Below are 16531 nucleotides of genomic sequence, written 5' to 3'. Positions count from 1 at the left end.
CAGAAGAGATTTACCAGGATGTTGCCTGGTATGGAGGGAAGGTCTTATGAGGAAAGGCTGAGGGACTTGAGGCTGTTTTCGTTAGAGAGAAGAAGGTTAAGAGGTGACTTAATAGAGACATACAAGATGATCAGAGGATTAGATAGGGTGGACAGTGGGAGCCTTTTTCCTCGGATGGTGATGGCTAGCACAAGGGGACATAGCTTTAAATTGAGGGGGATAGATATAGGACAGATGTCAGAGGTAGGTTCTTTACTCAGAGAGTAGTAAGGGCATGGAATGCCCTGCCTGCAAAAGTAGTAGACTTGCCAACTTTAAGGGCATTTAAATGGTCATTGGATAAACATATGGATGATAATGGAATAGTTTAGGTTAGATGGGCTTCAGATTGGTTTCACAGGTCGGCACAACATCGAGGGCCAAAGGGCCTGTACTGCGCTGTAATGTTCTATGTTCTATGTTCTAATGGGCTGAATGGCTTCTTACTGCTCTGCAGGGATTCTATGATTCTTAGGAGGAAATCTAAGAAAATCTATTTTTATTCAATTACATATATTTTTTTTCAATTCTAATAATTAATGTAACTAAATGTATTTGTAAGATATCACAACTTCTAACTCTTACACAGCATGCTCCTAGAATCATTGTTGTTTGCCAGTTGACCATTTGCATGCAAATAAGCATTGCTCTTTCTCCCCCTGGCAGAAATGCTTACCCTTTCGCTAACCATCCACAAAGCAATTCCTTCCTTTACTTCAAAACACCAGCCTTATGTCTTCATATACTCACAAACTTCTAGACCCTATACACTGATCACAAAATCATCATATGCCCCCAAATTCTGAACCGCGTCTTAATTCTCTCAAATCCAAGGTCCCTTCTGAGTGATTCACCAAACACTGCAAAAACACCTTTCCAGAACTCTCAGGATTCCTCTCTTTCAAATGCTCTCAGACACCAGAATCTCTTAACCTGTTGCAGAGGAAATTTACAAGTATAATGCCAGAGTTAGAAAGCTTCAGTCATATGGATAGACAAGAGAAAACGGGCTGCTCTCTTCACAGCAAAGAAGGTTAAGTGAGAGGTTCAATCAGGATTTTTCAAAACATTAAATTATTTTGATAGTTAATATGGTTTCCAGTAACAGAAGGATTGGTTACTAGCAAACATTAACATAAAGGGATTAGCAAAAGCACAAAAGACAATTTGCAGTGTAATTCAGAATTGTTAGGATTTGGAATGCAGTATCAAAAAAGGCAACAAAACAAATTCAAAAAGGAACTTGGATAAACAATTGAAGAGGAAAAAAATGTTGGGCCTCCGGAAAAAGCAGGGGAGTGGCTCTTTCACAGAGTTTGCACAAACCTCACAACCTAAATGGCATTATTTTGAACTCCATATGATTGAAGAAAGTACCAAAGACAAACCATCAGGTCCTCAAAGATACAGTATCGGCCAGCAAGGGAAGACATTGCTGAAGATCCTTTCCACAATCAGAGAGAGGCAGGACTAAGACAGCCTTGTTATTGGCAATGTCAAGAGAAGCCTGGTTTTAAATTCATGTTCAGCACCTTTCCCAACATATGAGAGCAAAGATACAGATGATATTTAAAAGATTACTATTCTGGTACGGTACAACTGCTATCCCTTAGGAACTGGGATCAGAGTGGCAAAGGAGTGTACCTGGATTCTCTCCTTTTGCAGATCTGTGGGCAAAGATCATATAGCAGAACAGAAGCATCAATAAACAAAGTCAGAACTTTCTAGCAATTAATAAGCATCTTGTACTCTTGCTGCAGAAATCTTCCATGAAATTTAAAATACCAACAATCAAATAATGACACTTTCCGGAAAAATAACAGAAAATAAACTGGTAATTTTTCCAAATAAAAGCAATTGATTTCAAGAAGTGAGCAGCTGACCTACCTGATAGCTCCTGCCCAAGACCAATATTTTAATTAAGTTTGCTTGACTCTTGATTTCACCACAAAAAAAAGGCATGTCAAACTTTTATTTAATGACATGACTTTTAATTAGTGGCATGACTTTAAACTGTAAAAACTTTGTTGCTCAGATTTTAAGATGCAAATGTAATGGCATATAAAATGGAAATTGGTGAAGAAACTTCTGAAGACAGTCACTGGACCCAAAACATCAATTCTACTTTCTCTGCAGAGATACTGCTAGATCTGCTGAATTTCGCCAGGAATTTCTATTTTTGTTTCAAGTTTCCAGCATCAACAGTTGATTGTGATTTTTTTGTTTAATGCAATAGCATTACCTTCAGCTCATTCCAATTCTAATTTCTTATATGATGTTCCCTCTCTGCTAGATTTAATTTCTGCTCTGTGTTGAACTAGGTGGGCCGATTATTAACTCCCACATTGGGTTTTAGACTGGAGATGTTGTAAGCAGCATTTGAGTTTCTGATTTTCAGTATTGTCTAATAATTATTGCTCGTAACATGCATGGGTGTGGGTTTGTAACTACAGATAGGCTAGATCCTGCCTTTTCCCCATACCCCTGCACATTGTTTCTATTCAAATTATCATTTAATGCCCTCTGTCCCTCATTAATCAATAGGAATTCAAAGGGGTACGAATTTTGGGTGTGAATGCTTAGACATGGTATATATTCAAAACACAGGTCAATGGATTTTGGGATACAAAACAAACTAAGTGATACATATACAAAGCAGAAAAGTGGAATTGAGGTAGAACATCAGTGTGACTCAACGGGCCAAACTGCCTACATCAGCTCTTTTTTACGATTTGCTTATTTTCTACTCTGACTCACCTGGACAGTGATGGTAGGTTTTCTTGTACACATCCAAGAGATAGCATTTGTCACTGCGCATTCAGGGACTACAGAAGCAGGAATAAGGCACTTTAAAAGGCGTATATTAAATCTGTCAACTGTGAAAATTAACATAGAAATTATTAGCATTTTACTTTGGTGAAAAGGGGAAGTTCATGAAAAAAAGATACTGTATACTTCACAAAAAGTGTTGTGTTTATAGCCAAGTTTATCATCATCAATGTCATAGAATAGTCATATTTGAATGTTTGCGTGATCGTGATAAACCAACATTTCAGAAAATTAAAATCCTGGTAAGGTCAGCAGGTAAGGGACCATTTTGTCCCCTTCTAAATATTACAATTTAGAAGTATTAAATATTAATATTGAACACTTTACCAAGTCTGGCACTCATAGCCACATCCACAAGCGACTCAATTACATCAGGGGACAAGCCTTTGTCAAAAGCAATGCTTTCAATTGTGTCTAGATGAAGATTTCCATTTGATGGAGTTCGTTCCTTTACTGAACAAAGAAAAAAAGCAGTTAATGCACTTGCTGCATATCTATACATGCATGCACAATTAGACTTAATTATGTCTCAATTTCTTTGCAAATATATACACTTTCCAAGCTGGCTCCTGCAAACGCTAATCAACAGAATGCTAATCACAAACAGGAATCTTTATGAAATTTCCCAGTAACTCAGAAGTAGCACAGACAATTGCGGCAATTCAACTGCTGAAACATTTGATACCAGCCAACCCAATCTAATAATCAAAGCTGCGGCTTTCTGGAAATTGCTCTCTGAAATGGCTTAGCAAGCCATTCAGTTGTATCAATTGCTCCAAAGTCTCAAAGAAAGGAAACCAGATTGTTTCATGACTGAAACAACCCTGTCGACCATGCAAAGTCCTCCTCACTAACTTCTAGGAGCATATGCCAAAATTGGGAGAGCTGTCTCACAGACTAGTCAAACAACAGCCTGACATTGTCTGTCAGGTGTAATTCTGTGAGTATGACTATGTTCCCAGACACCACCAGGATACATCCTGTCCCACTGGCAGGACAAACCTGGCAGAGGTGGTGGCACAGCAGTATACAGTCAGGAGGGGTTGCCCTGGAAATCCTTAACATTTACTCCAAACCCCATAAAGTTTCATGGCTTCAGATTAAACATGGGCAAGGAAACCTCCTGCTGGTCATCACGTATCGTACTCCCTTGGCTGGTGAATTGGTACTCCTCCATGTTGATCAACATTCAGAGTCAGCACTGAGGGTGGCAAGGGCAAAAAATGTACTCTGGGTGGGGGATTTCAATGTCCTCCACCAAGAGTGGCTCAGCTGTGGCACTACTGTTCGAGCTTGTTGGGTCCTAAAGTGCATAGCTGCTATATTGGACCACTGAAGGAGGTCGCAATGGATCATCTAGCTTTTGACTGAAGATTGCTGTGATTGCTTCAGCCTCATCTTTTGCACTGATATGCTGGGCTCTTCCGTCATTGAGGATGGTGATATTTATGATCCGCCTCCTCCAGTGAGCTGCAGGTGGTGAGGGAACCAACAAGAGGGAAAAACATACTTAACCTCATCCTAAGTAATCTTCCAGCTGCAGATGCATTTGTCCATGACAGCATTAGTAAAAGTGACCACTGCACAGTCCTTGTGAAAATGAAGTCCTGCCTTCATATTCAGAATAACCTCCATCATGTTTCATGGCTCTATCACCGTACTTAATAGGACAGACTTTGAACAGATGAAGCAACTCTAGATTGGCCATACATGAGGTGCTGTGGCCCATCAACAGCAGAATTGTACTGCAGCACAATCTGCAACCTTACAGCACCCATTCAACCATTACTATCGAGTCAGGAGATCAACCCTAGTTCAACGAAGAGTGCAGGAGTGCATGCCAGGAACAGCACCAAGCATAGCTAAAAATGAGGTGTCAACTTGGTGAAGCTTCCATACAGGACTACATGCATGCCAAACAGCAGAAGCAGCAAGTGACAGAGCTAAGCGATCCCATAACCAATGGTACAGATCAAAGATCTGCAGTCCTGCCACATCAAGTTGGGAATGGTAGCGGACAATTAAACAACTCACTAGAGGAGGTAGGTCCACAAATATCCCCATCCTCAATGATGGAAGAGCCCAGCATATCAGTGCAAAAGATAAGTCTGATGCACCCGCAGCAATCTTTAGCCAGAAGTGCCAAATGGATGATCCATTGCAGCCTCCTTCAGCAGTTCATAGCATTACAGATACTATCTTCAGCGAATTCGATTGACTCTGCGTGATATCAAGAAAAGATTGGAGAAACTCCGTACTGCAAAGGCCGAGGGCTATAACAACATTCCAGCAATAGCACTGAAGACTTGTGCTACCGAACGTGCCTCTCCCCTAGCCAAGCTCTTCCAGTATAATTAGAACACTGGCATCTGCCCGACGATGTGGAAAATTGTCCATGCATGCCCTGTAGATAGCAACCAGAGCAAATCCAACCCAGCTAATTATCACGCTGTTAGTCTCGATAATTAGTAAAGCGATAGGTGTCATCAACAATGCTATTAAGCAGCACCTGCTCAGTAACAATGATGTCCAGTTGCGTTCCGCCAAGGCCACTCAGCTCCTGACCTCATTATAGCCTTGGTTCAAACATGGACAGTGTGTACTATCTACAAAATACAGTGCAGAAATTCACCAAAAACCATTAGACAGAGTCTTCCAAACCCAGGCCCTTCAGTGCACCATGTCTGTGCCAACCGTGATGCCATTCTAAACTGACCTCATCTCCTGCATATGCTCAGTATCCCTCAGTTCCCTGCCTGTTCATTGTCTGTCTAAGTGCCTCTTAAACATTACTATTGCATCTGCTTATAACATCTCTGAAGGTTCACTGGGCCTGAAACGTTAACTCTGATTTCTCTCCACAGATGCTGCCAGACCTGTTGAGTTTTTCCAGCAATTTCTGTTTTTGTTTCTGATATTCCAGCATCCAGCATTTTGGTCTTTTGCTTCTACCACCTCCACTGGCAGCACGTTCCAGGTACCTACTACAGTCTGCGTCAAATAACCTTCCTCGCACATCTCTTTTAAACATTTCCCCTCTCACTTTAAACCTATGCCCCCTATTATTTGACATTTCCACCCTGGCAAAAAGACTCTAACTATCCACCCTATCCCTGTCTCTTAATTTTAGACACTTCTATCAGGTTGCCTCTCAGCCTCTGCAAAAACAATCCAAGTTTATCCAACCTCTCTTTATAACTAATACACCACAATCCAGGCAGCATCATGGAAATATTGTACAGAGTTCTGGTCACCACACTACCAGAAGGATGTGGATGTTTTGGAAAGGGTACAGAAAAGTTTTACCAAGATGTTGCCTGATATGGGGGATTTTAGCTATGAAGAAAGGTTGGATAGACTGGGTTTGTTTTCACTGGAGCGCAAGAGATTGAGGGGCGACCTAATAGAAGTTTGTAAGATTGTGAATGGCGTAGATAGAGTGGAAAGTATGAGGCTTTTTCCCCAGGGTGGTGGGGTCAATTACTAGGGGACGTAGGTTGAAGGCACGGGGATTGGGGGGGTAGAGAATTTAAAAGAGATGTGCAAAGCAAGTTTTTCTACACAAAGGGTGGTGAGTGCCCGGAACATGCTGCCAGAGGGGAGGGTGGAAGCAGACACAATAGCAGCATTCAAGAAATACCTGGACAAATACATGAATAGCAAGGGAATAGGGTAATACAGATCCTGTAAGTGAAGACCGTTTTAGTATGGAAAGGCAAAATGTGTCGGCACAGGCTTGAAGGGCCAAAGGGCCTGTTCCTATGCTTTACTGTTCTTAAATTTCTTCCACCCTCTTCGAAGCCTCCACATCCTTCCTATAGTGTCGTGACCAGAACTGCACACAATTCCCCAATTGGCATGACTTGCCAATTTTTATGCTTGATACCCTGAACGATAAAGACAAATATGCCATGCATCTTCTTTACCACCTCATCCTCTTGGGTTGCCACTTTCAGGGAGCTATTGATTCGTAGCCCAAGATCCCGTTATATGTCAATGCTCCTAAGGATCCTGCTATTTACTGTATACTTTCCTCGCATTTGTTCTCCCAAATGCATCACCTCTCATTTTTCACATTAAACTTCATCTGCTATTTCTCTGCCCAAGATTCCAACTGATCTATATCCTGCTATATCCTTTGTTAACCCCAAGAAGTATTTAAATATTATGAGGGTTTCTGCTTGTACCACTCTTACAGGCAGTGAGGTCCAGATTCTCACCACGCTCTAGTGAAAAATAGTTCCTCACATCGCCTGTCCCTTGCCTTAATCTAAGCCCCTGAATCACTGATCCTGCCACAAAGGGGAAAGAGTTCCTTCATGTGTACCCTATCTATGCCCAGCATAATTTTATACATCTCAATCATGTCCCCCTTCAGTCTCCTCTGTTCCAAGGAAAACAGCTCCAGTCTGTCCAATTTCCACTCCAATATTCTGTCTGCTACTTCAGTGCATTATGGTTTTGTTCCTGATTTACAGCATCCACAGTTCTTTCGGTTTTGACCTATATCCTCTTGCAGTTAGAGGTTATCCTCCTCATCACTTACCACCCCATCAATTTTTGCATCATCTGAGAACTTCCTGATCAACTTCCTACATTCAGGACTAAATCACTTGTATAAACCACAAACAGCAACCGTCCCAACACTGACCCCTGTGGGACCCCACTGCACAGAGATTTCCAGTCGGAAAAATACCCCTCAACTATCACCCATTGTTTCCTTCCACTCAGCCAAATGTGGATTCAATTTGCCAAATTTCCTTGAAACTCATGGGCTCTTACCTTTGCTATCACTCTTCAATGCAAGACTTTATCAAAATCCTTGTTGAAGTCCAAGTAGACATTTTTAAAAAAAAATCATTCATGGGATGTGGGTATAGCTGGCTATGCTAAAATTCATTGCCCAACTCTAAGTGCCCTTGAGAAGATGGTGGTTAGCTATCTTCATGAACCATTGTAGTCCATGTAATGTAGGTACACCCACAGTGCTGTTAAGGAGGGAGTTCCAAGAATCTGACCTGATGATAAGAAGAAATGGCAACACAATTTCAAGTCAAGATGGTGTGAAGTTCAAAGGAGAAATTGCAAGTGGTGGTATTTACCATCCTATCTGTTTAGGTGGTAGAGGGCTCATGTTTGGAAGGTGTTGTCTTAGGAGACCACAGTTTGTCACTGTGCATCTCGTCGATGGTACACACTGCTGTCTCTATGCATTTATAATAAAGATTGTGAACATTGATGGCATTAGATGGGATGTCAGTCAAGCAGATTGCTTTGTCTGGGATGGTGTCAAGCTTCCTGAATTTTGGTGAAGCTGCATTTATCCAGAGAAGTAAGATTATTCCACCAAACTCCAAAATTGTGCCTTGAAAATGATGGACAGGCTTTGGACAGTCAAGAGTGGGGTTACTTGCTGCAAAATTCTCAGCTCCTGACCACAATGTTTATATGGATAGTCCAATTCAGATTTAAATGTGTAATTGAAGATTTGATAGTGGTATGGTAGCTCTCTATCATTTTGAAGTTCCAGGGAATTAATGCACACAATGTGACCAGTTTATCCTAATACCACTTATGCATTTACAGAACAACAGTAAAATTTAAACATTTGTTGCTGTCATATTTTCAAGAAATGGAAACATTCAGAGTCTATAAAATACATTAACTCATCCTTTTGATTCTAATACAGAGTTCCAAGAAAACTCTGTACGTCTTATAAACTTGAAAGTGTACAGATGAGGAATATGATGAAATAACTGCACTGCAAATCAATTAATCCTTAATATGTGCATTGTGACCACAATGTCAGAATTCATCAAATCAAATTCAGCAAGAATTACATACATGGAAGCACAACTTTGAAAAGTCTAGTGTTACAGAGATTTTGGTGCTTGACATGGGAAATGTTCAAGGATTATCACTTAAGAAGCATACTCTGTATCTAAGTCGCACATTTCTATTTTTAAATATTTGGTACAAATGCATAGAAACTGAATTGAACCCACCAAAGTCATATACATTTTTTTAAAATGGATTCATGGTTTCATTAAAGGAGGTAGTGACAGAGATATGCTTCTGGGAGAACCAAATAAAGGCAGACACTATTTGACCTCATTCTGCACTACGTAACAGATCACCTTTTACAGGTCACAAAGCATACAGAGAAATTGGCCCATTATGTCTATTGCTTTTCATTAATTTGCATAAAGAATTTTTATTGAGAAAAAGCATACATGTTACAAGTGGGACATAACGCAAGTTTTCTAACATTGCAGGAGGACCTGAGAGAGTGCCTGCATTAGCAGGCAAATAGATCAATCTAACTGTCAATGCCAGAGACATGCTAAACAACACTCAATTATGATGCTGTTTTGAAGGCTCAGCTAAATTGCCAATGGCACAGTTAAAGATTAAAATTGCTTTTATTTTTAACAAAAATTAAATTAAACAATCTATCATCATAATGCAGTAAAAGCCACCGGGCAAAAATACTTGAATCAAATCACCATTTATTCATTCACTAAACGTAAAACTACATCCGTCTAGTTAAAACAAATCAACTTGTACAGGACATTGCATCCTATTATTCTGAGTAATAATTCTAGATCTAGCTAAATCTACTTGCTCAAAATCATTTGAACAGCAGCAACTCCATCTATTCTCTTATTAATGACAATCACTCCCGTCCCCCTTCCAGCTTCTTCAAACTTTCATTTTAAGATATCAGGAGAAATCTCGATACAAAATTGTCTTGACGGTAGGGGACAGAGGGTGGTGGAGGACTGTTATTTGGACTGGAGGCCTGTGACCAGCAGTGTTCCGCAACGATTGGTGCTGGGTCCACTTCAGTTTGTCATTTATATGAACAATTTGAATGAGAGTTTAGGAGGCAATGGTTAGTATGTTTGCAGATGACACCAAAATTGATAGTGTAGTTGACAGTGAGCAAGGTTAGCTATGATTACAAAAGGATCTTGATCAACTAGGCCACTGGGCTGAGGAATGCACATGAAGTTTAATTTGTATAAATGTGACATATTGTATTTTGATAAAACAAACAAGGGCAGGACTTATACAGTTAATGGTAAGGTAATGGTGGTGTTGTCAAACAGAGGAACCTAGGGGCTCAGGTACATAGTTCACTGCATCGCAGGTAGACAGGGTGGTTAATATGGTGTTTAACTCACTTGCCTTCATTGTCAGACCACTAAGCATAAGAGTTAGGACATCATGATGAGGTTGTACAGGATGTTGGTGAGGCCTTCTCTAGTGTACTGTGTGCAGTTCTGGTTACCCTGCTATAGGAAGGATATTATTAAATTGGAGAGGATTCAGAAAAGATTTGCAAGGATGTTGCTGGGAATGGAGGGTTTGAGTTATAAAGATAGGCTGGATAGGATGGGACTATTTTCACTAGAACAAAGAACATTGAAGGGTGACCTTAGAGATGTTTATAAAATCATGAGAGGCATAGATAAGGTGAATAGCAAAGGTCTTTTCCCTAGGGTGGGTGAGTTCAAAACCAGGGGGACATATTTTAAGGTGAGAGCAGAAAGATTTAAAAGGGACCTGAGAGACAACTTTTTCACACAGAGGGTGGTTCGTATGTGAAATGAGCTGCCAAAGAAAATGGTAGATTCAGGTACAGTTACAACATTTAAAAGACATTTGGAAAGGTACACAAATAGGAAAGGTTTGGAGGGCTATGGGCCAAATGCAGGCATGTGGGATTAGTTCAGTTTGGGAAACTTGGTCAGCAAGGATGAGTTGAACCGAAGGGTCTGTTTCGGGGTTGTATGACTCTATGGCTCTAAACTCCCCCCACTCTCAGCTATTAACTTAACTGTGGTCACCATTCCTCCCATTAACTTTCATTCCATAGTTCACTTCCAATCTTAAACTTGCCTTTACTAGACTCATCTTGATCATGAAAGGTCTTTCTCTTTTCTCTCAATCCCTTCTCACCAAATGATCAATTTCTTCTCAAGCTCTTAATTTCCAATATTTCCAATTTTTACCATCATCTACTATTACTTTAGCCCAACAGCTGTCACTCATTCTCATCATTAAAAACTGCAAACCCCCATTAAGTTTCTTAAATTACAAACCTACTTGAAATTTTTCGCTTTGTAAAGTCCCAGACAATACTCTTGCTTCAAACTACGTAGCCACCAGTAACCTGGCATCAACTTCGTAGACAGCATGTTAGTGTCACAGTTTTTACAGCATGCAAAGAGGCTCTTTGGCCAATCATGTCTGAGCAATTCATCAAGCATCTGTCCAATCTAATCCCACTTTTCAGCACTTTGCTCAAATGCTAGAGCATTTAAATACTTCTTGAATTACTCGAGGGTTGCTGCCTCTACCATCCTTTCAAGCAGTGAGATACCCATAACTTCCTGGATGAAAATATTTTTCCTCAAATCACCTTTAAAATCTTGTTCCTTACCTTAAACTTGTGCCTCCCAGTTATTGACTCAACTAATAAAAGGGAAAATTTCTATCTATCTTGGCTTACCTATGGCCCTCATAACTTTGTACACCTCAATCAGATTACCTATCAGTCTTGTCAGCTCCAAGGAAAACAACCCCAGGCTATCTAGTATTTCTTCATAGTTGAATTGTTCCAGCCCAGGCACCATCCTGGTGAATCTCCTCTGCATCCTCTCTCATGCAATTTTCCTTCCTATTGTGTGGCAGCCAGAACTGCACACAGCATTCAAGTTGTAGCTGAACTGACGTTACGTACAGTTCCTTCATGGTCTTGCATTCAATGCCTTGATTATTAAAGGCAAATATCCCAAAGGCCCCTTCACAACTTTCTCTACCTGTCTTTCTACCTTCAAGGATCTATTGACATACACACCAAGATCTCTCTGATCCTCTGTACTCCTTAGGGTCATCTCATTCATCGTGTACTTCCTTACCTTGTTAGTCCTCCCAAAATGCATTATCTCACTTTTCAGGACTAAATTTCGCTGTTCAACCCATCTAACCAGCCCACCTACATCATCTTGTAGTCGAAGACTTTCCTCCTCACTACTTACCACATTAATTTTGGTGTCACTGCAAACTTACTGATCATAACTCTGACATTCATGTCTAAATCATTAACATAAATAACAAACAAGGGATTCAGCACCAAACCCTGTGACATGCCAATGGACAAAGGATTTCAGTTACAAAAATGCTCTGATCATCATCCTCTGCCTCCTGCAACTAACCCAATTTTTGATCCACTTTACCAAATTGCCCTGGATCCAATGGGGTCTCAGCTTCTTAACCGCTCTGCCATATAAGACCTTGTAAAACACCTTACTGAAGTCCAGGTAGACCACATCAACTACAGTATCCTCATTTGCACATCCAATCATTGCCTCGAAAAGTTCAATCAAATTAGTTGGACATAATTTAACCTGACAAAGCCATGCTGAGGATCCTTGATTGATCCTGGTGTCTCCAAGTGGAGATTAATTTTATCGCTCAATTTTTTTCTAACACTTTCCCTCCCATTGACTCACTGGCCCATGGCTTCCTAATTTATTTTTAACAACCTTCTTGAATAATAGTCCATTAGCTGTTGCCTAGTCTTCTGGCCCCAATCATGTGGCCAGACAGGCTTTGAAAATTCATGTCATTGATACAACTCTACTGAAAATAACAACCATGTATAATTGAGCAGAGTTCGCTGTTTCTTGTAACCCTTTTCAACATTACTAAGCACTCCAGCCAACCCCCAACTCTAGCCACTGACAATTATCTTTGTCACAATACGTTAGTCCTGCTCTCCAGTGAGCCCATTCACAGCTTAATCAAAATGACACTACCACCTATGACATTGAATGAATAAAACTAGCTTTATAAAGATAAAAGTGGTTACTTTTTTCTTACTTATGTAAACCTATGTCAAGCCTGACAGTAGAGAACTTAATATTTTAGGCCCATGTCGTGATCCTTTTCACAAATCCAATGCATCATCAATATAATCTCTCCTAGTTTTTTTTAAATCTCCTCATTGCTGCAAATATTTACCTGCGTGCCTTTGATTAACTCTGAAAAATCTATTTCTATAAACTATCTCTGCTTCTCCACCCTTTAAGGCTGCAACTTCTTCAGATTATCACAGCTTGCACCTTGATTCATTCTCATAAACCCGACCCTCCCCACGCCCCTAAAATATATCAAGATCTTGCCCTTATTTATAAATGCTTCACCCCACCCTTTAACTGAGTCCTATGCCCTACTAGTCACTCCGAGCTGCTGAAACCTCACTACTCAGGAGGAGCTGTGCCGCAAAGTTTGTATCTATTCACTTCTTCACCAAAAGGGTTTAATGATGCAAACACTCGCCACACTTACCAGTAGTAAAATACTCAACCGCTTGCTGCAAGAGCTCCACGTTGTCACTGACCATTCTAGATCGAGTCTTCACCTTCCCACTCAATCTAACTGCCATCTCTATCTCACTGAGAAAACAAAACGGAATATTCAAACCAGCGCGCGCATCCGGCCAACCGTTAGCACCTACCACAGTGGAAATAGGGGGAAGGGCACCTACCACAGTGAGAATAGGGGGAAATGGGCGGGGGAAGGGATCTGAGTTTGCGCAATGAGGACAAAGGCAACCGATAGAACAACGCGTTGGTGCGGAGTGTAGAGAGATTGGCTTTCGTTCATGAGAGGAGCGGAAATTGATGGGTGGCGAATAAATAAAAGGAAACTGGGCAACCTGTGGCTGCAAGAAACACAAGTCGAAATGTAGTTTTCTAATGCAGATTGAGGAAATGGTAGGTCTGGTATGCGGGGGTTTTTCCCCAATAGAGTATGTTAGCTACGGTAAGGATAACGAGAAGCAAATTTGTAGGGCTGTCATAGGTTCGACAATATTGGTAATATGAAATTTTAATTGACCTAATGAAAAGGTGAAGTTCTCATAGTCTTTTTACCAGACTAATACGTATCTTGGAAAAGTAATAGCGTACAAAGAGAGGGATTGGGGGTGGCTCGGTGGTTGGTACACCTGCTTCACAGCGCCAGGGACCTGATTCGATTCCAGCCTCGGGTGATTGTGTGGTGTTTGCATATTCTCCCCGTGTTTGCGTGGGTTTCCTCCGGGTGCTCCGGTTTTCTCCCACAGTCCAAAGATGTGCAGGTTAGGTGGATTGGCTATACTAAATTGCGCATAGTGTTCAGGAATGTGTAAGTTAGGTGGGTTAGATATGGGAAATGCAGGGGTAGGGGAATAGGTTTGGGCGAGATGCTCTTTGGAGGTGGTGTGGACTTGTTGGGCTGAATGCCCTCTTTCCACACTGTAGGGACTGTATCTCTGTAAGAGAGATAACAAGCTTCTGAACAGTCTTAAAATAACTTGCTTGAACAGTGACCAAACAAGAAGGATATAATGCTGTTTCAGAGATAGTAGGAACTGCAGATGCTGGAGAATCTGAGATAACAAGGTGTAGAGCTGGATGAACACAGCAGGCCAAGCAGCATCAGAGGAACAGGAAGGCTGATGTTTCGGGCCTAGACCCTTCTTCAGAAATTTCCTGAAATGCTGAATTTGTTTCTGAAGGATAAAGTCAAGTGGATCAAATATTGTAGGGGGTATTTTGAGAGCATCAGTTTCAGACTTTGTAAAAATACATGCAATTACTTGACTGAAGAATGGCCAGTTTCATTGTGCTGGGAACAGACTTGTTTCAAGTTCCTTTAGGATCAAAGGAGTCACAATGAGCTATCTTTAGGAGAGTTTGAACACAGTATGCTCACACAAGGTAATTGTTAATATCAGCAGACTCCAAAAACAAGGTCTCCTTACTGGTCATAACAAAGTGTGGATCTGGAGGAACACAGCAGACCAGGCAGCATCAGAGGAGCAGGAAAGCTGATGTTTTGGGTTGGGACCCTTCTGACTCCAGCATCTGCAGCTCTTGCTATCTCTCCTTCCCAGTAGAACAGTTAAGCATGCATTGTCAATGTGTCAACGTACCAGTTACTGAAGGAGTCACTCCTCTAGATCCCAGGCCTCAGCCTCTCTCGCACAGTTGTGTGCTATTTTGGCGAAGAATCAGAAGTGGCTTTTATGGATAAGAAAACAGGGCAATGGTGGAGTGTGACGGTGTGGTGGGCAAAAGAATTACCATAAATGCTACAGAAACAGAAGTTGCTGGAAAAGGTCAGCAGGTCTGATGGCATCTCTGAAGGAAAAAATCAGTTCATGTTCAGGGTTTGGTGAAAGAGTAGACCAGGGTGTCCTGGAGGGAATGGTCCTGGTGGAATAGGAGGGGGAGGGGAATATGTGTCTGGTAGTATCTTGCTGGAGGTGGTGGAAATGGTGCCTGATCTTCGCAATATGGATGCTGGTGGGTTGGTAGGTAAAGACAAGAGGGAGCCCTATCACTCTTCTGAGAAGGGAGGGGGTGAGGGCAGAAGTGCAGGAGACGTTTGAGGGCCCTGTCGACAACGGTGCTGCGGAATCCTCGGTTGTCTAAGAAGGTGGATATTTCGGAGGCTCCCTTGTTGAAGTTGGCCTCATTTGGACATATACGATGAAGACCGAGGAAGTGAGAGATTGGGATGGAATACCATAAATACCGTATTTTAGATGGGAATGGGAGGTGTCTGGAAAGGAAGTGTATTCTGAGTAGCAGTGTGCAGGAATATACAAAGATAATAAGAATTTAGGTCTTGACATCTGAAAGTTTTATTCATTTACCTGACTGTTCTCCTGGATTGTTGTGATGCACTGAATAAAATTGGAGGGACCATATTTCTGCTGCTGATTTCCTTGGCCACTTCCATGAAGTCCTGCTTAGCTAAATATGAACTCTTCTGCCAACATTTGGGTGAGATCACTGTGGTTCATCAGATCTTTGCATATCCTCCAGGGAAAAGATACCCAGGAATTGTTCATCCCATGTCGCTTCTTCTTTCCTGTGGTTTCTATGGTTTTGGATATCTTTCTCCAGTTGATGATTTCTGACACCTTTAATCAGAATGCACATGTTGTCCTGACTACCCTCTCTGATGGCCAACGAACCTGGAGGCAGATGCTAATGTCATTGCTCAGTGAAGTGGCCTGCCAAAGACCCTTAAGTTATCAGTGGCTTCCTAACTTTCTATAGGCTCTGCCATTTTGGCAGGGACCATCAACTGAAAATTCTACTTGTGTGTTTTTGTTTCTTCCACCATATTCAATAAGATATTGGAGCAGAGTTAGGCCATTTGGCCCATCAAGTCTGCTCTATCATTCGATCATCAGATAGGTTTCTCAACCCTGCTCTCCTGCCTTTTGTTCATAACCTTTTACTCCCCTTAATAATCGAGAACCTATCTATCACCTGACATATCATTCATCCTTAAATAGAGCACAAGATTATAATATTCACGAATTAGTGCTGCTGCCCACTGGCAACTACACTAAATGCCTTCATTATATTTTATGTTGGATCTGTATAGCTGCAGATATTTACCCTCATCCAGCTGTAATCTTGCTGTTATGCAACACCATATAATAAAAGCTTATAGTAACATCCAAAAGACCATTCTAAAAATAGGTTTAATATAAATGAGTGAAACCAATATTGGTGAATTTAAATAGCCTTATTACATTTAAACCAAAGGAATATGATTTTTATCCAGCATAATATTTTTCATACTGTTC

The 16531-nt window shown here is 41.1% G+C and overlaps 1 protein-coding gene and 1 long non-coding RNA gene across 2 annotated transcripts in view; one reads left to right on the top strand and one right to left on the bottom strand.

The window, feature by feature from the left end:
* cenpi (centromere protein I) overlaps positions 1 to 13384 on the bottom strand; it is an 86371-nt gene extending 72987 nt beyond the window's left edge. Inside the window, exons 1-3 of the mRNA XM_048605311.1 lie at positions 13228 to 13384; positions 3196 to 3321; positions 2797 to 2915 (exon numbers count right to left, since the gene is read on the bottom strand). Of these exons, the coding sequence (XP_048461268.1) occupies positions 2797 to 2915; positions 3196 to 3321; positions 13228 to 13324 (342 nt within the window). The 5' untranslated portion in view covers positions 13325 to 13384. The remainder of the gene's footprint in view (positions 1 to 2796; positions 2916 to 3195; positions 3322 to 13227) is intronic.
* Positions 13385 to 13453: 69 nt separating this feature from the next.
* LOC125484843 overlaps positions 13454 to 16531 on the top strand; it is a 40675-nt gene continuing 37597 nt past the window's right edge. Inside the window, exon 1 of the long non-coding RNA XR_007263666.1 lies at positions 13454 to 13655. This is a non-coding gene — a long non-coding RNA (uncharacterized LOC125484843). The remainder of the gene's footprint in view (positions 13656 to 16531) is intronic.

The sequence above is a fragment of the Rhincodon typus genome, chromosome 14, assembly GCF_021869965.1.
Source record: "Rhincodon typus isolate 14 chromosome 14, sRhiTyp1.1, whole genome shotgun sequence".
Lineage (NCBI taxonomy): Eukaryota > Metazoa > Chordata > Chondrichthyes > Orectolobiformes > Rhincodontidae > Rhincodon > Rhincodon typus.
Note: the sequence above shows the minus strand (reverse complement) of the source record. Positions and strands in the feature narration are given on the sequence as shown.